Here is a 24,865-nt window from a genome sequence, read left to right on the forward strand (position 1 = left end):
GTTAGGAGCTTGGACATGTCATCTGCAGTAACAGGATAAAGGCAAAAAGATGCAGGTACAGATAAGTGTACGGTGGTATATTCAGTGGAAGGAAAAGAAGAAGGTCCAAACTGGCCTGCTTCTATTTTCTCATGAATCATGATCATGACTTTACAGGGAGATGGGCAATGAAGAAACACCACTTTTGGAAATTTGAGGACAGATAAGAAGATATGAAATAGCCAATATTTTTCAGTCTTACAATTCCAAAATATCAACTTGGTCTGCCTAATCTATGAAATACCCAATGTGATTCTGAGAGTGTGAAGAATTTCTCAATTGGTAATTTCTCAGTCTTTCTACTAGCAAAGGGATTAGCTTGTACAGGGACTGCCAATATCTAAGCCATCAAATAGTAAATGCTTAATTAATGTTCCTAAGCTATAGAAGGATTGGCCAAAGCATTTCTTCACCAAAGCATTTCTTCACCAAAGCACCACATCTCACCCTTTTCTGTATGTATACCCCATAGCACAAAGTACTGCTATTACTATTACTACACAATCACTAAAGTTTATTGAGATATTACCATGTGCCAAGCACTGTGCTAAGTTCTTTACATGTATCTCTTTTAATACTCCCAGCAAAGAAATGAGCAATATATACTACTATTATCCTAGTTTTATGAATGATGAAGCTGAAGCTTCCAAACGCTAAGTTATATCAATATTAAAGACTGGGCTGGGCACGGTGGCTCACTCCTGTAATCCCAGCACTTTGTGAGGCCGAGGCGGGCAGATCACGAGGTCAGGCGATCGAGACCATCCTGGCTAACGTGGTGAAACCCCGTCTCTACCAATAATGCAAAAAATTAGCCAGGCGTGGTGGTGGGCGCCTGTAGTCCCAGCTACTCAGGAGGCTGAGGCGGGAGAATGGCGTGAACCCGGGAGGCGGAGCTTGCAGTGAGCCAAGATCGTGCCACTGCATTCCAGCCTGGGCAACAGAGCGAGACTCTGTCTCAAAAAAAAAAAAAAAAAAAAAAAAGACCACATGCAGTTGTCCATGAAATGGGAAGGACAGATAATTAACTATTATCAATCATGTCATGTAGTTATGAGTGGAGTTGTATAAATAAGTGTAAAACCAAAACCTAGTAAGGTATTTATGCTTGTAAATAGTTTGCCCATATAGAAAAAAACCAAGACTTGATTAAAATGATTTATACCTATAATGATTCACTATTGAAAGTTAAAATAGGCTGGGTGCAGTGGCTGACACTTGTAATCCCAGCACTTTTGGAAGCCAAGGTGGGGGGATTACTTCAGGCCAGGAGTTCTAGACCAACCTGGGCAACATAGTGAGACCCCATCTCTACAAAAATAAAATAAAATTAGCCAGGCATAGTAGCACACACCTGTAGTCCCAGCTACTGGTCAGGGGAGGCCAAGGTGGAGGATCACTTTAGCCTGGGAGGCTGAGGCTGCAGTGAGCCGAGATCATGCTACAGCATTCCAGCCTGGGTAAAAGAGTGAGACCCAGTCTCAAAAAAGAAAAAAAAGAAAATTAAAATACTTCAGACAGAAAGTCCCAACTGAAAAATGGAAATTTGGGAAACCCTGTTGACAGAACAAGGTCTATTGAAGAAGAGACTCAACCAGTAGTATACTGGTAACCTATTAGACAGCTGTTTTTTTATAGGTGGGAATTGGGGGGCTAATTTATAGCAATCGCCAATTTCAATGGTATAAATACTTACACCATGGAATTCAAACTGTCAGTGTGACATTAGTCATCCCTCAAAAATTCTTGAAAATCTACCAGTCAGCTCTTGTGAGTCAGTTCCAGCACTCCACTGGAAGAAGCTAATATGAACCCTCTGGCACCACCAGACCTCATGTTCCCTTGGGTATGTCTAGCAAGGATCACTTTGGGATCTCAGAACTGCAGTCAGCCTGAGGTTTTAGCCCTTCTCCTATGGACCAAACAAATGAAGTAAAAAAGGAACACCGGGCATGAATTATGCTGATTCTAATGTATTTTTGATATTGGAGTTAGGAATAGGTATGAGAGACCATCTTGTTTCAGTCTTTGCTTTTTGCTTGTGTTTTCTCTCTTTTTTTCCAAAGTATTCAAAAGATTAATTGAATAAAATATAATCAGATATTAAAATGAACATTAAAAACTGGATATAGAGATTGTCAGAGTGGTCACTTCTGTGTTTCAACACGCTTGTGTGATTCCATGCCTGTATTCCTAAACAGTGCTTACACAGCTTCCCCATGTGAGCGCCTGAGAAGTTGGTGTTGATTTATTTGATAAGTGACTGAGTTTTGTGTATGAAAACAATTCACGCATAGAAATTTAACTTAATGCCATCTTAAACAAAGGATTCATTGACCTAATTTCAAGCTCATGGGTGATTGTTACGTGAACTTTCAGAATTATGTCTTTCCAGTTTCATTCTTGATTCACAACCAAACAGGTATGGTTTAGACTGTAGGATTGAAACAAGGGTCTACGGTAGAATCAAGTTTTCTTTCAGACTTGTCCCACAGATTTTTAAAAATATCAGAGCTCCTGGTGTTATATGAACACTGCATTCTTTTGTCACCTCCAACAAAAAAACTAATCAATGCTGCCTAAAATTGAGATTCTAGATAAATATCTCAAAAAACAAATGAATAACAAATAATGTTATTAAAAACAGGGAAAATTTAAGCAACATGAGAACTTATGACAGAGAAAATTAATTAATTTATTTATTCATTAAATATTTGCTGAGTATTTACTTACTAAGTGCCAGGCACTGTTTAGAATCTTTGGGATTCATCATTGCCTCCAAAGGACAGAGGTTCCTGTTTTCCTCGGATATATCCACATGACTAATTGCCTTACCTCCCTCAAATGTCTTTTTTTTTTTTTTTTTTTTTTTTTTGAGATGAAGCCTCACTCTGTCACCCAGGCTGGAGTGCAGTGGCGTGATCTCAGCTCACTGCAACCTACGCCTCCCAGGTTCAAGCGATTCTCCTGCCTCAGCCTCCTGAGTAGTTGGGATTACAGGCAAATGCCACCATGCCTGGCTAAATTTTTGTATTTTTAGTAGAGATGGGGTTTCACCAGGTTGGCCAGGCTGGTCTCAAACTGCTGACCTCAGATGATCCACCTGCCTCGGCCTCTCAAAGTGCTGGGATAACAGGCGCGAGCCACCATACCTGGCCTAAATGTCATTTTTTTATGGAGTCTTTGACCTATTCTGCCTTCCCCACCCCTGCCGCTTCTGAGTCCCCTAATTTTTTTTCCATAGCACTGGCATACATATCACCTTCTGAAACACTAAACTGATTATATATAGTGTATCAAAAAGTTATAAGTGCTAGACTGATTGGAACAGGGTGAGAAAGGGTAAGAGAGGGAGGAAATGACCCAAGAGATATAGTAGGAGCAGGAGTCTAGATCATGTAGTGCCTAGCAGGGTATCAGAAGGGCTCAGGCCTTTTATTTGAGGGGCATGGGAAACCACATCATCGTTTTGCAGTAATCCAGGTGAGAAGCAATGGTGACCAGACCAGGTTAGTAGCAGTAAAGAAATGATTGGATTCTAGACAGATCTTGAAGGTTGAGCCAACAAAAATTAATGCGAAATGTGAGAGTCAATTATGCATCTGAGCGCCTGGAAGGACAGAGTTGTCATTAACTGAGATGGGGAAGGCTGTGGGTGGAGAGGGTTGTGGGGAGGAAATAGAGAAGATCAGGAGATTGGTATCAGCCATGTTTATTATGAGATGTCTATTACATATCCAAGTGAAGATGACAAGTAGCAGGTTTGAGAAATGATTCTGGAGGCCAGGAGGGACATATAAGATGGAGAGATAAATGTGGGAGTCATCAACATACAGCTGGTAGGAGACTGCATGAGGTCACCAAACGAGGAAATATAGAGGCCAAGGACTAAGCTCTGGGAAACTCCAGTATCAACCAATTGGAAGACAAAGATCCTATAAAAGAGAAGGAAAAGTGCCATACAATGAAGAAAAAGGAAAACCAAAGGGTATGGAGCCCTGGAAACCAAGTAAAGTATATCAAGGAAGAGCTCATGGTCAGCTGTGTCACTGCTGCTAATCAGTGTGCTGGGTGAGGACTGAAATTACCATTGCATTTAGCATGATGGAAGCCATTGGTAACCTGGACCACGGGCAAGTAGTGTTGAGGGGGAAGTGAGAACAAAAGTGACTCATTGGCTTTAAGAGGAAATCGGAGGAAAAGAACTGGAGACTACATTAATAAGCAACTTCTTCAAGTTTTGCTGCGACGGGGAGGGAGGAAATGAGGCAGAAGTGGTGGAGAAATTTTTCTAAGATGGGAGATATTAACAGAATGTCTTCAAGCAAATTTTATATACATGGTTACAGGTACACACCCCAACTTTAGCACTTGTATTATTCCATTTACATGTTTGTCTCCCCCAATAAATTGTGATAATATATACATTCTTCCAGCCTGGGCAACATGGCAAAATTCCATGTCCACAAAAAACACAAAAATTAGTCAGGCATAGTGACATGGGCCTATAGTCCCAGCTACCCAGGAGGCTGAGGAGGGAGGATCACCTGAGCCCAGGAGTTCAAGGCTGCAGTGAGCTGTGATCGTGCCATTGCACTCCAACCTGGGTGACAAAATGAGACCTGGTCTCAAAAAAAAAAAATATTGAGAACAGGAACCTTTTTTTACTCAAACTTTACACGCCCATAGGCTAACCCAAAGTACTCGTTTTGTATCATAGCTGCAGCAAACCACCAGAAATTTAGCAGCTTAAAACAACACAGCTCTGTAAGTTAGAAGTCTAACACAGTCCTCACTGAGCTAAAATCAAGCTCTGGCAGAGAGTTCATTTGTTGCCTTTGTCTGCTTCTAGAGGCTGCCCTCGTTCCTTGGCTCATGGCTCCTTTCTTGTCTCCAAAATCAGCATCCTTCCAACTCTCTGACCATGTTTCCACAGTCACATCTCTCTCTGACTCTGAACTCAGCTAGGAAAGATTTTTTTATTTTAAGGAGGCAGGTGATTAGATTGGACCCACCCAGATTATCCAGGGTAATCCCTGCATGTCAAAGTCCTTAATTTAATCACATCTACAAAGACCCCTCTGCCCTGTATATGGTAATTTATTCACAGGTTCTGGGGATTACAACATGGACATCATTGCATGTCATTATACTGCCTATTATATCTGAAGACTCACACATAAATAAACAAATGTCTGGAATACAAACCTTATATGTTTTTTCTCTCATGGCCATTTGTCATACTGCATTCCAAAGGCCTGACTTCCTTAAGAAATGTAATCTCTGTATGAGAGCAGAAACTGTTTCACTTTTGTTCTTCACTGTATTCCCAGCACCTAGTACAAGACATGAAGTAGATGCTTAATAAATATTTGTTGAGTGACTGAATGAATAAATAAGTGAGTAAACCTATTCTATCATGTGAGCTGCCCTAGCCGATCTCTTCTTTGGGCTCAGCAGATAATCTCACTCCCTTAATGGAATGTGGCTCCTTCTCCAGGAGCGGGGTCAGTTTATCTTCCCTGCCTTGTTACTTCTTTCAGCGTCTGAGTCTACCTTTAGCACATCTTTTCCCTGAGGCACCCACTGAGTTCATGCCATCTGCTGTGCTAATTCACATTAAGCTGTCAGTGACATTATGACGGAAGGACATGTTTAATTTTTATAAACATGGAAGGACATACTTACTTTTTAAATTAATTTTCATAAATGTAATATATACATGGCATTGTCAACCCCGAAAACCTGAGACAGGTCTCAATTAATTTAGAAAGTTTACTTTGCCTAGGTTGAGGACATGCGCCTCACAAGGTCCTGACGACACGTACCCAAAGTGGTAGGGGCAGAGCTTGGTTTTATTTCTTTTCTTTTTTTTTTTTTTTGAGATGGAGTCTCCCTCTGTCACCCAGGCTGGAGTGCAGTGGCGCGATCTCGGCTCACTGCAAGCTCTGCCTCCTGGGTTCAAGCGATTCTCCTGCCTCAGCCTCCCGAGTAGCTGGGACTACAGGCGCCCACCACCACGCCCAGCTAATTTTTTATATTTTTAGTAGAGACGGGGTTTCACCGTGTTAGCCAGGATGGTCTCGATCTCCTGACCTCGTGATCCGCCCACCTCAGCTTCCCAAAGCGCTGGGATTACAGGTGTGAGCCACCACGCCCAGCCCCAGAGCTTGGTTTTATACATTTTAGGGAGGCATGAGACATTCAATATGTGTAAGATGTACATTGCTTCAGTCCAGAAAGGTAGGACAGCTCAAAGCGGGGAGGGCGCTTCCAGGGCATAGGTAGATAGGAGACAAAGGATTGCATTCTTTTGTGTTTCTGATTAGCCTCTCCCAATGAGAGAGTCAGATATGCATTTACCTCAGTGAGCAGAAAGGTAACTTTGAATAGAATGGGAGTCAGGTTGGGCCTGGCGTGGTGGCTCACTCCTGTAATCCTAGCACTTTGGGAGGCGGGCGGATTACGAAGTCAGGGGATCGTAGACCATCCTGGCTAACACGGTGAAACCCCATCTCTACTAAAAATACAAAAAAAAAAAAAGTAGTCAGGCGTGGTGGCAGGCACCTGTAGTCCCAGCTACTCGGGAGGCTGAGGCAGGAGAATGGCAAGAACCCGGGAGGCGGAGCTGGCAGTGAGCCGAGATTGCATCATTGCACTCCAGCCTGGGCAACAGAGCGAGACTCCGTTTCAAAAAAAAAGAAAAAAAAAGAAAAAAAGAATGGGAGGCAGGTTGGCTCTATGCAGTTTCCAGCTTGACTTTTCCCTTTAGCTTAGTGATTTGGGGGTCCCAAGATTTATTTTCCTTTCACAGCACAAAAAGTTTTAAGTACAAAAGCACATATATTGAAAAGCAAATTGGTGTTCGCTCCTGTTCCTGATACCTAGTTTCCTTCCAGAGGCAACATCTTCTACTCGTTTGTTTGCTTGTTTTTGTTTATTTTGAGGGAAGAAGTCTAATCTAATAGGCATACTCTATGCACGTGCAACTTTTTTATATAAACACAGAAGCCTCCTAAAAAAAGAAAATCCCTTTTCTACACCTTGCTTTTTAATTAACAGTATCAATCTTTCCAACAGCGGCTTAGCATATCATTAAATAGAGGTATAACAACTTAGCAAACCTTTATAAATCAGGCCCTCAAGCGATGACTTGAGTGTGGCAGAATTTCAGCATTCGAGGCAGAGAGAATATGAGCAGTCCTGTGTGTGGGAAAGGCAATGGAGACATCTGTAGTGTTGGTGGGGCACTTGGAAGCCTAGATACGTGTCACAAGAAAATCTCAAGGAAAACAACGTAGACAGGGTTGCAATGACTAGAAGGGAGCAGGAATGCAGATGCCAGAAGAGGGAACGCCAACAAAAGGCAAAAGGAGTGGGCGCTCAGGGCTCTTCACAGCCATCTGCACCCAACCTGTCCCGATGCCCCGATGCATCTTCTTTTTCTTTTTCTTTTTTTTTTTTTGAAATGGAGTCTTACTCTGTCACCCACGCTGGAGTGCACTGGTGTGATCTCGGCTCACTGCAACCTTCGCCTCCCGGGTTCAAGCAATTCTCCTGCCTCAGCCCCCTGAGTAGCTGACATTACAGGTGCCCACAACAATGGCTGGCTAATTTTTATATTTTTAGTAGAGACGGGGGCATCACCATGTTGCCCAGGCTGATCTCAAACTCCTGACCTCAAGTGATCCGCCCACCTCAGCCTCCCAAAGTGCTGGGATTACAGGCCTGGGCCACCGCGCTTGGTACCGATGCATCTTCCTCTACTTCTCTGAGTGCCTCGCCCCTCTGAGCAGGAATGTTTCCTCTCCCAGCCCCTAGCCCTAAGCAGGCACATTCCAGGACCTTTGCTCATGTCCTCTTGCTTCCTGGGATGCATTTGAAATCATTGACACACCCTCCCTCCTAAGCTCTCACCTGTCTAGTTCTCTGGGTCACCTTGCTCTACTGGTACTTCTGCTACCTCTCTGAACTTTCTTCATTCTCTAAATTCATTAGTTAGGGCTACCATAACAAAGTACCACAAGCTGTGGCTTAAGCAACAGAAATGTATCATCGCACAGTTCTGGAGGCCAGAAGTCTAAAAGCGAGGTGTTGGCGGAGCCATGTTCTCTCTGAAAGGCATAGAAGAGAATCCTTCGTTGCCTCTTCTAGCTTCTGGTGTTTGCCAGCAATTCCTGGTATGCTGCCCTTGTGGATGGGTTGCTCCAAGCTCTGCCTCCATCATCACATGGCTGTTTCTCTACATCATCTTTTAATAAACATGTCTTTTTCTCATCTTATGAGGACACCAGTCATATTGCATCTTACTGCAGTATGACCTTATCTTAACTAATTATATCTGCAATGACCCTATTTCCAAACAAGGTCACATTCACAGGTACCAGTGGTTAGGACTTGAACATGTCTTTCTGGGGGACACAGTTCAACCCACAACACTTCCTATAAAACAGTGGTCTACAAAATAGGGCGGGACCCCTCTCAGAGTGTATGAGATAATCCTTTGAGAAAAGGGAAGAAATTTCTATTTCTACTTTTTTTTCTAAAAGATAAAAAAATTAAGCATTAATAATATTTAATATGTGGACTGATAACGGTGGCCTCTCCTGTATTCTGTTTGTCAGAGCCCCTTGTCATGCCCAGTGAGTGGTGAAAGCTAAAGGAACAGTAGACTTTCCTTAGCACTGAGGGGATGACAATGGGGCCCCTGATTCTTGTTCAATTTCAGCATGTCGCCACATATTGCAATTGGAGTGCTTTCGAATATCACTAATGTGGCTACTTTTACGAAAACAAGACCTTTAAATAGTAGACTGTTTACACTACTTTGTACTGAGATGAAGCATGATCATAAAAGTACTTTAAAATTCAACTTAAACTTGAGGTTGCACTCTATTTTACAAAATTACAAATTTTCCAATTTTGCTAGTCTTTTTTCATGATGGCAAATAACAATAAGTAGTATGCTACCTAGCAAATGGTATGGAAAAAACAAAACTTCTGAGTGTATCCCTTCAAGATAAATGCAATATTTTAACAATGAATAAGAAATAGATTTTTTTTCAAAAGGCACTCATGAGGAGAGCATATTGAAAATGGAGATTTGAAAATGTTTCCATTGTTACATAAAATAACCACGTTTCTTTCCAAAACTCTTATAGCCTTCCATTTCCAGCAATAAGGAAGACAAAATGACCTTAAAATTCTCATGCTGGGCGGGCACAGTGGCTCATGCCTATAATCCCAGCACTTTGGGAGGCCGAGGCAGGTGGATCACCTGAGGTCAGGAGTTTGAGATCAGCCTGGCCAACATGGTGAAATCCCATCTCTACTGAAAATACAAAAATTAGCTGAGTGTGGTGGTGGGCACCTGTAGTCCCAGCTACTTGGGAGGCTGAGGCAGGAGAATCACTTGAACCCGGGAGGTGGAGGTTGCAGTGAGCCGAGATCATACCCCTGCACCCCAGCCTGGGCAACAGAGCAAGATTCCATCACAAAAAGAAAAGAAAAAAAAAAAAGAAAGAAAGAAAAGAAAAAGAAAAATGAAAACTATCACGCTATAAAACATTTAGTGATGTTGAAAAGAATAATTATTGCTAATGAATAACAGAGTTTCTAAGAAAGTCAGGGCAATTCCCAGGGCCAAAACCAAAGAAGGAAATAAAGCCCAGAGCTGCCAGTGCAGTCACTGCAGCTTCCTGGTAAAGCCTGGAGGCAGGAGACACCACCTTAGGGTGGTGCCTTGAGGAAAGGTACAAACAAAAATAAAAATTTCTATTTCCAATTATTTTCTTTCTAAAAAATGCAAAAAAAAATCGCTTCTCTAATATTTCATATGTGGACTGATACCAGTGATCTCCTTTGCATTCTATTTGTCAGCCCCATGGCATGCCCTGTAAGTAGTAAATGCAATATTTTACAGATATATTTTATCAGGTATTTTATCAGAAAGCTGAGTCTTCTGTGAAAGAACGCCCTGGAAAACATCCACCTGCCAGCAAAGGGACACCTGGGGAAGAGTATCAGTGGTGGAGTCACAGCTCACTGCAGCCTTGACTTTTCAGGCTCAAGAGATCCTCCCACCTCAGCTTCCCGAGTGAGTGATTAGCTGGGACCAAAGTGCTGGGATTACAGGCGTGAGTCACTGTGCCTGGCCGGTATTTCAATATTTCACTTAAACAATGTGAAGAGCAGAAGTTGAATATTATAGCAGCAAATCCTCTATACTACCAAATGCTTAGTCCACTGATATGGAAACCACAGGTTCATCTAAATGATGGAGAAGTCTGTAGAATGATGTTTCCTTCAACAAAGCCTTACAGGATCCAGCAAGTCTTTGAAGTCATGCATGCTCATCTTCCTGGCATCTGTCCTATGCGCATAACACATCTGCAACTGACTGGCTCAGTTCAAACCTAAGGTTAGCAAATTCAGAGCCAAGGGACCAGTTAGTCTATGTTTCTCATTCTGTAGCCACATCTTAGCCTATTCCCATTGCACTTTACATACAACTTCTACCCATTGCTAAACATTCTTCGCTAACTTTACTGCCAGGCACAAATCTTTCTTTGGCCATTTCAGCCTATGGGCCTTTTTCCCTCCTGTAAACTTTCATCACATTTTCTGTCACTCACCTGATTTTTGATAATATTTGGTTTGATATTGACTTCACTGGATCTTATTTCCCCTCCAAGTTACTTGCTGTCATCAGGAAGCATATTGAAATCTTTGGCATCTTTTATTTATTCTTTTAGAAGCTTAGACCCACCTCTGTCCTTGGTATAGATGTTTAGTTATTATGTAACTATTATACTAATCATATAATTATATATACAATATAGATATATGATCATATATGTACATGATTATGACATGTTTAAAGTTTTGAGGTGAAATGCCATCCTAGCCAAGATTGGTTTCATTCTGAAGAAATTTGTTAATTATTGAGGAATAGAGGTGAGGAAGGTGTAGAAGAACAGACTAAGATCATATCTAACCTGTACAATACAACTTACTCACTTCTTTCATACATTAAGGTTAAATTTCAAAGAGTCATATAGCATAGAATGACAACATGCTGGTTATCGATTTATCACTTCTCATCTTCACACCCCCTCTCCACTTCCCGTGCTTGTGATACTGGTGCTGAATCCCAGAAACATTTCTCTTCACGTGATGACATAATGTTAAGCTTTGTCAGTGGAGGGTTCTGGAGGGATACTGCAGGAGAAAGGGGCTTCTCTTCCTGGTTCTCAGGTGCTTTCTTTTCTTCCTCCTCCAGTGGCTCTCCTGTGGTCAAGGGTGGGACTCACCCCCAGCAAGTTTCACTTTAACCCCACAGGCAGCTTCTGGCAAGTTCCACAAGTGTCCTGGTTCTTGCCTGCCAACCCCAGTCTGTCACACCCAGCAACTCCCTCCACCATTCATTGATGACAGCTATACCTTCTCTGTAAGGTCTCTGTCTCTGCATCGGGATGGAGACTCTCCAAATTTGTCCCTTTCTTGGGTTCTCTGTTTCAGCCCTAGGGTGGACCCTAAGCTGCTCCCTCTATCTGCTAGTCCTGTATTCTTCAGAGTTCACTTTACCCTTTAATAGCTAACTGCCTGCCATTAGTTAATAATTTTTTTTTTTTTTGAGATGGAGTCTCGCTCTGTCACCCAGGCTGGCGCGATCTCAGCTCACTGCAAGCTCCGCCTCCCGGGTTCATGCCATTCTCCTGCCTCAGCCTCCCGAGTAGCTGGGACTACAGGGGCCCGCCACCATGACTGGCTAATTTTTTGTATTTTTAGTAGAGACGGGGGTTTCACCATGTTAGCCAGGATGGTCTCGATCTCCTGACCTTATGATCCACCCGCCTCGGCCTCCCAAAGTGGTGGGATTACAGGCTTGAGCCACCACGACCAGCCAATTTTTTTTTCCCCAGATGGAGTCTCACTCTGTCGCCCAGGCTGGAGTGCAATGGCTCAATCTCGGCTCACTGCAACCTCTGCCTCCAGGTTTCAAGCCATTCTCCTGCCTCAGCCTCTGAGTAGCTGGGGTTACAGGCACGCACCACCACGCCCGGCTAATTTTTGTATTTTTAGTAGAGACGGGGGTTTCACCATGTTGGTCAGGCTGGTCTCGAACTCCTGACCTTGTGATCCACCCACTTCAGCCTCCCAAAGTGCTGGGATTACAGGCGAAAGCCACCACGCCTGGCCCTAGTTAATAATTTTTTATGTTAAACTTTTGTTCCAAATACTGCGTGATTGCTGTCTCCTAACCGGACCCTGAAGGATACAGATAGAATCAAAAGGAACCATTTTCTACAATTCCATCACCTTATAGGTGAGGAGATTGAACCAGAGGTGCAGGGAGAGGGACCAGAAAAGCAAATGTCTTGCCTTTCACACAGTGAGAGGTAGAGTTAGAGGTGGAAGCCATATCACCTAGTAGGCAATATCAGCAGTGGCTACACTATACGCACATAGCTCAATGGCTGGAATATAAGACGTGTTGCATAGAAATGTGTTGAGTGAGTGAATTAATGAATTATGGCTCTGAGGGCAAGGTTTGGTTGGGGAAGTTCAGGGAAGAGGAAGCATGAAGGTGAGAGTCTTTCATAATGATAAAGTAAGTTATCAGTGAGATAAGAAAACTATGCAGGAGAGACCAAGATCTCTTGGCAGATAATTTGCCAGTTACTTCTTAATGGAACAGACTAACCCAGCAGCTTGACTTCAGCCCATAGATGATCTGGTGATTTGGGGTTGATTTTTTTTTTTTTCTTTTCTTTTTCTTTCTTTCTTTTCTTTTTCTTTTTTTTTTTTTTTTTGAGACAGAGTTTCACTTTTGTTGCCCAGGCTGGAGTGCAATGGCATGATCTTGGCTCACTACAACCTCCGCCTCCTGGGTTCAAGCGGTTCTCCTGCCTCAGCCTCCTGAGTAGCTGGGATTACAGGCACCTGCCACCACACCCGGCTAATTTTTTGTATTTTTAGTAGAGACGGGGTTTCACCATGTTAGCCAGGATGGTCTCAAACTCCTGACCTCAGGTAATCCACCCACCTCGGCCTCCCAAAGTGCTGGGATTACAGGCCTGAGCCACCGCACAATCCCCCCAGTGACTTTTCAGATCACCCAGGCTGCCCAAATATTTACCAGATGGAGGCAGCTTCCCTGGAAGGGTTCCCAACCTAATTGGTTTGTGGCATCCAAGAGGAGGCAGCTCAGCCTGTCGTGGGCAACATGGTGAAACCCCATCTCTACTAAAAATATGAAAAATTAGCCGGGCGTGGTGGCAGGCACCTGTAATCCCAGCTACTCGGGAGGCTGAGGCAGGAGAATCGCTTGAACCTGGGGGGCAGAGGTTGCAGTGAGCCAAGATCGCACCATTGCACACCAGCCTGGGCGACAAGAGCAAAACTCTGTCTCAAAAAAAAAAAGAAAAAAAAAAGGAGGCAGCTCTCTGTTGTGGCCAAAAATCAATGGCAATAAAGGAGGCCCCTCCAGAATTGGCCCCATCTCCCACCCACTCTCTTGAGATCCCCACAACCCACAAAGCAGTGGTTTGGATTTTGTAATTAGCAGTTTGTCTTTAACAACCATGGTTTTAGCATTGCGGGTGCCAATACAGTTTCTTTGAGGCATTGGCCAGGACCCAGGCGTTGCTCCTAATTTCTAATTAAGGCAGGTTCAGATAGTAAGCGAATAAAGATCAGTCTAGCATTTCAATTAGAACAGGGTGGTGTAATGGATTCGGCTTGGGCAAACTCCTTTTAGACAAATTGTTTTGACAAGTTCAAGAAAAAGGAGGGGATTCTAGGAGTAACAAGATCAAGTGGAAAGAACACTAGCCCTGAAGTCCAGCTCTTAGAGGTCAAGTCCCAGCTCTGCTGCGAACTAACTGATTGTATGATCCTGGCCAACTCACTTCACTATTGAAGCATCAGTGCTCTCTTCTGTGAAAGTTTCACCTAAACAATTTCTGGACCCCAGCGACATCTTAAGAGATCATGGGATTCAGGGCACATCTCCTCTTCATCCACTGCCACCTTCAAAAAATTGACTTCTGTATGTTTCAGAGTAAATGTTGTTCTTTAAGAGTAAGGGTTTCACAGCCAGGTGCATTGCCTCATGCCTGTAATCCCAGCACTTTGGGAGGCTGAGGCAGGTGGATCACTTGAGGTCAGGAGTTTAAGACCAGCTGGCCAACATGGCAAAACCCTGTCTCTACTAAAAATACAAAAATTAGCCAGGCCTGGTGGCAGGTGCCTGTAATCCCAGCTACTTGGGAGGCTGAGGCAGGAGAATCACTGAACCTGGGAGGCGGAGGTTGCAGTGAGCTGAGATCTCTCCACTGCACTCCAGCCTGGGCTACAGAGCAAGACTCCATCTCAAAAAAAAAAAAAAAAAGTAAGGGTTTCACTTTGTGCCTATCTTGGAGCAAATGACCAAAAGTGTTTCTCTTATGCATGTATTTGTTCAGTTACTCTCTGAGCACCTTCCAGGAGTTGAAAGAAGTGCCTGAGTACTAATCCTTTTTCAGGCTCACACACTCAAACCCCTCTACATAGTTTTCCAGCTCAGCAGCATACTCTTAACTCCTCCTTTTCTGTACTCATAGCAGTCAGCATCTGTTCAACTCATTTCCTAATCTATCCCATAACCTCTCCTTCACTCTGAAGTTTAGCCATTAAATTGTTACCTCATTTCTCAAAGGCATTTGCCATATCTCTAACCAGATGTGAGATCTGAAGGGCAGAAACTGGACTCTGCACTTCCTACCTCCCACAGAATCTAATTCAGTGTCCTCCTCATGGGTAGTGCTCAATTAATGGTCCTTAATTGATGGGTCCATTAGCATTGTGGGTGTACAAAGGCATATAAGTGGACGTTCCTGTCCTCAGGAAAGATTCAGTGTAATTGAGGGAGATGGTGAGACCTGAAGAGTTAGGTGACAGTTGCAAGCAACAACACCAGGACTGTGATTCATTGTCAATAAATGCAATAGGTCAGTGGTTCCCAACCTTTGGACCCTAGACCTCTTGTAAACTATGGGTTATGCTAAGCATCACAAATCCTTATATCTGTAAGATAACTCAGACATGTCTCAAATGGTAGTCTCCTCCCCCCTTATCTATGGTTTGGCTTTCCGACGTTTGTTACCCACAGTCAACCAAGGTTTGAAAATATGAAATGGAAAATTCCAGAAATAACCAATTCATGAGTTTTAAAACGTGCACTGTCCCACTTTATCCAGCCTGGGATGTGGACCCTCCCTGTGTTCAGTGGATCCACACTGCAGACACTACCTGCTCATTAGTCACTAGATAGCCATCTCTGTTATAAGACGACTGTCACGTATCACGGTGCTTGGGTTCAAGTGACTCTTATTTTACAGGATAACAAGGCCTTGAATAACGTTGTCCTCTTTTTTTTCTTTTTTTTCTTTGAGTTGGAGTCTCACTCTGTCGCCCAGGCTGGAGTTCTGGAGTTCAGTGGCATGATCTCAGCTCACTGCAACCTCCGCCTCCCGGGTTCAAGCAATTCTCCTACCTCAGCCCGGAGCAGCTGGAATTACAGGCACTTGCCACCACACCTGGCTAATTTTTGTAATTTTAGTAGAGAAACCTGTCTCAAACTCCTGACCTCAAGTGTCTACCTGCCTCAGCCTCTCAAAGTGCTGGGATTACAGGCATGAGCTACTGCACCCAGCCTCTGTTATAATGTTGATAAGAAAAAAAAAAAAATAGATTCTTGTCTGGGGCCGACATCTGTGTGGAGTTTGCTTGTTCTCCTCATGTCTGCGTGGGTTTCCTCCCACATCCCAAAGATATGCACATGAGGTGAATTTGCAAGTCTACCTCATCTCAGGATGAGTGAGTGTGGGTGTGAGTGTGGGTGTGGCTGCACGCTGTGAGATAATGGCACCCTCTCCAGGGTGGGTTCCCACCTTGCACCCTGAGCTGCTGGGACAGGCTCCAGCTACCCATGGCTCTGAACTGCAATAAGAATGTAAATAATTATCTTACTTGCTTTTAATAATGTTTCTTAAATACATGCATAGCTCACATTTATTGTAAGGTTTAATATGAGTAGTTTGGCGTATATTTAGAAGTTTGATGACAGTTTTGTCACCAGAAATATGCTGAGGGAACTTAACTATTGTTTGTGTCATTAACCTATGGTAAAATTGATTTCCTTATATGTTGTTTCACTTAAAGTCCTAGTTTCTTTTTTTCTTTTTTTTTTGAGATGGAGTTTCGTTCTTCTTGCCCAGGCTGGAGTGCAGTGGCGCAATCTCGGCTCACCACAACCTCCGCCTCCTGGGTTCAAGCGATTCTCCTGCCTCAGCCTCCCAAGTAGCTGGGATTACAGGCATGCGCCACCATGCCTGTAATTTTGTATTTTTAGTAGAGACGGGGTTTCTCCGTGTTGGCCAGGCTGATCTCAAACTCCCGACATCAGGTGATCCGCCCGCCTTGGCCTCCCAAAGTGCTGGAATTACAGGCATGAGCCATGGCACCGGGCCTAAAGTCCTAGTTTCTGAGAACCTATTGATGATGTTAAGTGAGGACTTACTGTACTTAATGGCCCCAAAGCATAAAGAGTAGTGGTGCTGGCAATTTGGGTATGCCAAAGAGAAGGCATCAAGTGCTTCCTTTGAGCGAAAAGATAAAAGTTCTCCACTTAATAAGGAAAGAAAAGATATTGTATGATGAGGTTGTTTAGATCTATGATAAAGGCCAGGCATGGTGGCGCACATCTGTAATCCCAGCACTTTGGGAGGCCAAAGCAGGTGGATCACTTGAGGCCAGGAGTTTGAGACTAGCCTGGCCAACATGGCAAAACCCTATCTCTACTAAAAATGCAAAAAAATTTAGCTGGGTGTGGTGGTGCATGCCTGTAATCCCAGCTGCTCAGGAGGCTGAGGCATGAGAATCGCTTGAACCTGGGAGATGGAGGTTGCAGTGAGCCCAGATTGTGCCACTTATCCCAGCCTGGGTGACAGATCAAGGCTCTGTCTCAAAAAATAAAATAAAATAAAATAAAATAAAAAATAAAAATACCATGATAAGGAGTTTGTACTAGTTTGGCTGTCACACACCAAACTGCAAAAGTTACTGCCACAGTGTGTGGTAAGTGCCTAGTTAAGATGGAAAAGACATTAATTTTTGTGGGTGGAAGACATGTACAGAACATGTTTCAACTGATGGCAATTGGGTTTGGTATTATCCAAGGTTTCAGGCATCCATAAAGGGTCCTGGAATGTGTCTCCCACAGATAATGGGGGGACTATTGTACTTATTTTTCAAATATATGTTGTGATTGGCAAAATATATAGCCTCTTAAAAGCCTAGGATTTCATGCTATCCTTTGTTAATCGTGAACATTTAAGACAGATGCTACTCTTCCTGTCCCAGGAACTTTAAAGCTGTGGGTTATAACACAGACATGGCCAATTCCATGAACCATACCACACACAACCAGTCCCCCAAATGGCAAAAAAAAAAAAAAAAAAGGTATAAATAAACCCTGATCACAAACATGTGAATCTCTTAAGGCGGTGGACGGACCTCAAGTTCCTGAGGAACGTGTGCTTCGAAGCACAATAAGAAGGGTCTGAAGAAGATGCAGGCCAGCAATGCTCATGAGTACCAGAGCCAAGGCTATGGAGGCCCTTGTAAAACCCAAGTAGGTTAAGCCTAAGATCGTAAAGGGTGTCAGCTGCAAGCCCCATCAACTTGCCTGCAGTGCCCACCCCAGGCTTGGAAAGTGTGCTCATGCCCACATTGCCAGGAGTCTCAGGCTCTGCTGACCAAAGGCCAAGGCTCCAAACAAGGCTCAGACCACGGCTTCAGCTCCAGCCTCAGTTCTGGCTCTAGCTCAGCCTCCCAAACGTGCTCAGGCACCCGTGAAGGCTCCCGAGTAGAGGCCTGTGTCTGCCAGAATGAGTACAGAAGGACTGGTGTGACCTCTGGGCTGCTGTCTGCTTGGGGCTGGTGCCCTCCTGTGCTATTTGCATGAATAAACGTGAGGAAAAATACATACATACATACATACATACATGGTAAAAGAATAATTATGCAGGTTCTGTGAACATTTTTTGAAGTTAAAAACCATCATGCTCAAATAGAGTTTGTTCAAACTACTGGCATAGATGGCTAGAATTTAGAAAACAAAGTGAACACTTTAGTCTAGGTGGTTCAATAGATTTTTTTTTCCCTGCAAAAGGTGGGATTTGAACTCAGCTTTGAATAATGAGTAAGTTTTTAACAGCAAGGATATGTCTGAGGTTCAACCCATTTCAGGTGTCCCAATATATATGAAAGGAGAAAGCTTCATACCTACATGTTATAATTCTCTTCCTGACAGGCATACCTCAAGATCAGTTGAATTGGAGCACAGCTGGATGGAGGCCTCAGGTTAATTAACTTCCTTTGAGAGCATCCAGAAAATTAGCAAAGACATGAGAAACCATTCACTCAGGACGACCAATCAGCCAGGACACTCCGAAACCTATTAAATCAGATTTTTAATCTTCTAAGCCTGTAGACAACTGTGTGACATCAGCCACATCCTCAAATCTTAAGGGAAACACGAATACAAGAATACATGTGTGCAAGGAATCATGCATAAAAGGATTGTGCCTTCAGATCAAGTCCAACTGTTTTTATTTGTCATCAAATGTGAACGGATATATGGGTACTAGTCCCAGGAATGCCATAAACTAGCAGTGAATCACTTCTTGAATAAGCCACCTCATTCTTCTAGACTTTGATCTGATAAAGGGAGGGATTGGACCAAAGAATCTTTAAGGTCTCTTCCTACTAGCATGTTTCTGCCTTTTGGATGATGACTATGATGAGCAGAGCCATCTGTTCCCAAGGAGCTGGCTGGTGCCACTGCTCTACCCCTGTGTTCTAGGAGAAGTGGATAGAGGATTTGCCGAGGGAGGTGAGCAGAGGAAGAGATGACTTCCTCATTTGATGTGGAATAAGTCTCAATAGGCTGTCATTTCCATAACCATTTCATAAAAGTTGTTTCTTTGCAAGAAGTAAAGCTTCACTTTCTCCCTTTTTTGACCTGTCCCTTTAGGCTAAAATTTGCCGGTGAACCTGATCCATCCCTCCCTCCCTTCCTTCCTTCCTTCCTTTTTCCTTTTTCTTTCTCTCTTTCTCTCTTTCTTTCTTTCTTTCTATTTTTGAACTTGATTTCACTCACACAAGAAACGCTGCCTATTCACTCCCTACACTGCTGGGAGGAAATCATGTAAGATGACCCAGCTCTTTCAAAAAATATTATGGCATGAAAGATCACAATGCTTAAAAATGTTCATAGCCTTTTATCTTATAATCTTACTTCCAGAAATCAATCTGAAGAAAGTAATTCTAAATGTCATTACAGATTTAGGCATGAGGATGCTTATCATTGTGTTGTATAACTGCAAAAACTGGAAGCAACTTACACTTCCAGAACAGAGGAATGGTGAAGAAGTCATGGCATGTTGAAATGATGAAATATTGTGTTAACAAATGGTGTTCGACAGTTTGAAATAGAGACTTGAAGACCACTTATTTCGAAAAATGGTAAGTCAAGAATATGAGACACAAAATTAGGCTGGGCGTGGTGGCTCAAGCCTGTAATCCCAGCACTTTGGGAGGCTGAGGCGGGCGGATCACCTGAGGTCAGGAATTTGAGAACAGCCTGGCTAACATGGCAAAACCCCGCCTCCACTAAAAATGCAAAAATTAGCTGGGCGTGGTGGTGCATGCCTGTAATCCCAGCTACTTGGGAGGCTGAGACAGGAGAATCCCTTGAACCCATGAGGCAGAGGTTGTAGTGATCTGAGATCTTGCCATTGCACTCTAGCCTGGGCAACAGAGCGAGACTCCGTCTCAAAACACACACAAAAAAAAAAGAAAAAAAAAGAAAAAGAAAAAAGAAAACTCACAGGGCAGGAGACCCTACCAGGAAGATAATTGTGGGGCTCCCCTAGAAGCTCTTCACCCGTATGGGTAACCCTGAAGAGATGGAACATGTGCACACTCATTAGTGGATCCATGACCTGCCAAAGTGGCCCAGGCAGAAGGTGCTCTGCTGTGCTTGTCACTAAATTTAGACTACAGGTGGCAGGAAGGGCACAGGAGGAAGGATTAAAGATCCAAGAGGGCGGCTGCTTAGGACGTTTTAGGAACCTAAATCTGGGTTGTGCTGTTGAGTGGAAACACCAGTTCCAAACATCCCAGCCAGCTGGTGTGGCACTGTTTGTCCTGAGAACTGGAGGTGAACACTCCCTTGTCCACACAAATACCCAGCCTGCGCACCACCAGCAGGAGTCTGCTGAGACCAGGAGCCAACTGGCCAGGCAACCCCACTAGAGACTCTCGGAGTGCTCTGCTTGCTCTTGTAGGCTGGCTGATCCCAGCTGCTGGGAAGTCAGATCCCACAGGCAGACGTTGCAGGCAGCCTGGACAAAGCCTGGGAAACACCTAAGAGAACTTCTCCTTCATTCAAACATCTGGCATAGAGGTGAAGTGTGAGGGCTCTGGAGTGAGAGCCCTCATACTATTGTCTTCCAGCTCTTCTACTAACTAGGCTGGAGGATAAACCTTAGATAAGCTGCTTGATTGCCTCACTTTCCGCAGTTAGCATGGAACCTTGGACCTGACATATGGTGGATGCTTGACAAATGCTGTCGAATGAAGGACAAAGAGTAGGATAGGGTGGGCCTCATCAAGCAGACCCCTGAGGTAGGTTCACAGGGGCTTCTCCCCTTTGGGAAGAGACACATGGTGTGTCATGCATGGTTCCCTGCTCTCCCACACCCCTTCACCGCTCAACTAAGAGGGAATCTCCTTCTATCCATGCAGGCATGTTTCTGGCTTTCCTCTTGGTGGGCAGGCACACATCCACAATCTAGGCCACAATTAGGCATGGCTCAGTTTTGTCAGGGTTTGGGGCTGCAGAGTCCTCACCATCGGTTGGTGGGAGCTTCTTTCCTACATCGGTCTCACAATCTTGCTTCCTCTAACATATTTCCATCTTAGCCACAATGTTATTATATTATCTTTAAGAATGTAGGAAAACCCTCCCCCCTAATTCCCACCACCCCTACTCTGCCTCTGGTCACAGGCGATGGAGTCCAGGCTTGAGCCAAATGTAACCAGCCCACAAGGGTCAAGAGGGCCCCAGGGGGCCTTAAACATACAAGGAAAAAATAAGAGCACACCAAGGCCCTCCCAAGGGGCAGCCGAGAGAATGTTGAAGCCCACGCAGAAGTTCTTTAACAATTGAGAGGGGGTGGGAGAGCCTCCCTCAAGGGTGACTGAGAAGGATAAATAGGAAAACCAGCATTCAAAGGAGAGGATGAGGGAATGGAGGCTACCCCCAAACACCCAGGGTGAGCGGTTACGCGAGATCTCACAGTTCACCCACAGCTCTCTCTCATTCTAAATCTCTCTGTGACCTCTGAAGCTACAAGTTTCTCTACTTTTAACCTCTTGAGCAGAGACAGAGGCATGTCAGGCGTGAACCACAGTAACCAGTTCACGATGGAAATTCAAGGAGAGGGAAACATCTCACAAATTGCTGCCCGGGCTTTGTGGGTGGAGGGGCTGAGGGAGGGTGGGGACGGGAGATGGGGTTTATCCACCAGCTGATCAAGCCTACCAGCAGCAAGTCCTCCGGGTGTTGGGGATTTGGGGGCTTCTTCCCAGGCCAGTGTAGCTAATTTAAGTCATCTGTGTGCCGAAATTCAGTTAAAATGGAGTTTTAGCAGAATTCTTCATGTGGATGCTGTGGTTAAACAGAAATTCCTTTTCAATGATGTTTGAACAGTGAGTCAAAATAAGGCCAGTAATAAGCTAGTGATGAGTAACTCCAGGACAGAGCAAGACCTGGGTGGAGAGGATGTTTATATGGAGCACACGGGCCAAAGTAGAAGGGAAATGATTCCTTCTCCAGGTCTCTTAGCAGGAGGTGGCCTCTTGCTCTCCTCCCACCCACCCCTGTTCTATAGGGATTATTGTTTCCTTACAGAATTCCTGAGCCTGATTGAACTTCAATGATCATAGTCAAGGATCTGTCTTTTTCAACATAAAATTTCTTTTATCGCTTTTTCTTATTAAAAAGTACCACTGCTCCACAGGCGCGGTGGCTCATGCCTGTAATCCCAGCACTTTGGGAGGCCGAGGTAGGTGGATCACTTGAGGTCAGGAATTCAAGACCAGCCTGGCCAACGTGGTGAAAGCTCATCTCTATTAATAATACAAAAAATTAGCTGGGGGTGGTGGTGCACACCTGTAATCTCAGCTACTCGGGAGGAGAGAATCTCTTGAACCTGGGAGGCAAAGGTTGCAGTGAGCTGAGATTGAACCACTGCATTCCAGCCTGGGCTACAGAGCAAGACTTCATCTCAAAAAAAAAAAAAAAAAAAAGGATTACTGCTCATTACAGAAAAATCAGAAAATACTAATACAAGTAAAAAGAAGAAATGTTAAAGTATTCATAATCTCTCTTAAACATCACTATTAATGCCACTTTAGATTATTAGTATGCCTTCCTAGGTAAACATATATATATATGTAACATATTTGGGTATATATAAAATATATGATACACACAAATGCACTTTTTTCAAAGAAAAACAGGTCTGTCCTGTAGTATGGCTTTGTGCTGTATTTCTCCTCTTTTACCTAACATTTCCTGTGGCTGTAGATACATTTGCCAGCATCATTTAGTGGCTGCATATTTTCCTACCACCTGAAGTACTAAGTTGATTTAGCCAGTTCCCTGTTGTTGGACACTTAGGTTGTTGCAACTTTTTCTCGATTATAATTGTAATGAACATCCATGCAGCTAAATCTCTGCATAAATTATTTTTTTTCATGCCTCAGGTTTATTTGTACAAATAGCACAGGAGGACACCAGCCCCATGCAGATGGCAGCCCGGGGGCGGGGGGGGTCGCACCAGTCCTTCTGTCCTCACGTTGGCAGACAGAGATCTCTACTCTGAAGCCTTTGTAGGGGGACTGGGCACCTTTGGGAGCCTGAGCTGGAACTGAAGCCGGAGCTGCAGCCTGGGCCTTGGTTTGATCCTTGGCGTTGGCCTTTGGCCGGCACAGCCTGAGCGCCTTGGCAATGCGGGCACAAGCATGCTTCCCAAGCTTGGGGTGGCCAATGTAGGCAAGCTGATTGAGCTTGCGGCTGACACCCTTTGGGATCTTGGGCTTAACCTCCTTGGGCTTTACGAGGGCCTTGATAGCCTTGGCACGTGCACTCGTGGCCTTGGCACTGTTGGCCTGCATCTTCTTTAGGCCCTTCTTGCTGTGCTTCTTGGCAAAGGGCATGTTCCTCAGGAACTTGGGATCCACCCCCTTTAGAGACACCGATCTTTGTGACTGAGGTTTCTTGATACCATTTCTGTGCCGTTTTTGGAACTGGTCATGTGTGTTGTGGTTCTTGGACTTGGCCATGTCTGCACCGTAAGCCATGGCTCCCAAAGCTCCTAGAACCAGAAGAGCTTGCATAAATTCTTAACCCTTTCATTGGATAAATTCCCAGAAGTTAAATTGCTAAAGCTCCTTCATATTTATATGTTGGGAAAAATAAACCCAGACATTGGCCTAAAACACTGAATTAACACTAAAAGGTTACCACCCTTCAGTGGGGAGTTGGACAACCCATGCCAATGAGCTCCAGGGGCCGTGCTGTTTGCTCTGCACAAGGAAGAGACTCTCCATCCTCATGTGACTGTTGCAGTTACCAGCTGTGAAAATGGAAGCCACAATTATAACTTCTTGTAAAAGCAAGGGCTCTTCATTAAAAGCCATCTATGGGAGTTACCCATCTTCTGGATCCTCAAGTGTGGGATACTTTGGAACGCATGTACGTATATCAGACCTGTCATACTTACCTTCCTTTAGCATGTGTGGACATTGCATCCTTCTTTCTCTTCTCTTTGCATACCTTCTTCTGCTGCTGGCCACAGGTGAACGGTTTTTGGAATTCTGTAGGAATGTCCTGGCCCATTATCAAATAGTGCCTGCTTCTCACTTAACACCTCTGCCCTTGAGGATATTTGGAGTGCAATTCAAAGGCCTCAGAACAGAAGCACAAATTGTCATATCTAGTAGAAAGCAGATCAAAGCTGCATGAGGTGGCTCACACCTGTAATCCCAGCACTTTGGGAGGCCAAGGTGGGCGGATCACTTGAGGTCGGGAGTGCGAGACTAGCCTGGGCAACATGGTAAAACCCTTTCTCTATTAAAAATATAAAAATTAGCTGGGCATGGCAGCAGGCACCTATAATCTCAGCTACTCAGGAGGCTGAGGTACAAGAATCTCTTGAACCCAGGAGGCAGAGGTTGCAGTGAACCGAGATTGTGCCACTGCACTCCAGTCCAGGTGACAGAGTGAGACTCTGTCTCCAAAAAAAAAAAAAGAAAAAAAAGGAACAGGTCGAGATCCCCACCCCCACCTTAGAAACACAATTTAAACTGAGTCAGCTTGTGGCTAAATCTGTAAGCTAATAATCCTCCCCCAAGGAGAATGGCGGCTGGGTGAAGGGTTGCTGGGGCAGGTGAGGATTTGTAGAGGAATACAAGTGGGGCTGTAGCGGAAAGAGGAAGGTGCACATTGAAGTTGAAAGAGAGTTGGCTTGGGAGTGAGGAAAATGGGTTCCAGTTCTGCCAACGACGTGCGGTGTGTCTTTGAGGAAGTTGCCTCCCTACTCTGCTCCTGTTTCTTCATCATTTAACCAGGTGCTACCATCCCGTCCTGTTCTCACTACTTTGCTCTTTTCCTCACTCATTTAATAATTTTCTAGTAATGTGGTTCAGA

The 24,865-nt window shown here is 44.2% G+C and overlaps 1 protein-coding gene across 1 annotated transcript; it reads right to left on the reverse strand.

Annotated features, from left to right (window-relative positions):
- Window positions 1–22,899: 22,899 nt before the first annotated feature.
- On the reverse strand, window positions 22,900–24,126 carry LOC101059589 (large ribosomal subunit protein eL29-like). The gene is made up of 2 exons (XM_016927700.3): window positions 23,940–24,126; window positions 22,900–23,531 (listed from the first exon to the last, which is right to left on the reverse strand). Exons 1-2 carry the CDS (start codon window positions 23,965–23,967, stop codon window positions 22,900–22,902), a joined length of 660 nt encoding a protein of 219 aa, XP_016783189.1. The 5' UTR covers window positions 23,968–24,126.
- Window positions 24,127–24,865: the final 739 nt, after the last annotated feature.

This window comes from Pan troglodytes, chromosome 16 (genome assembly GCF_028858775.2).
Source record: "Pan troglodytes isolate AG18354 chromosome 16, NHGRI_mPanTro3-v2.0_pri, whole genome shotgun sequence".
In the NCBI taxonomy this organism is placed as follows: domain Eukaryota; kingdom Metazoa; phylum Chordata; class Mammalia; order Primates; family Hominidae; genus Pan; species Pan troglodytes.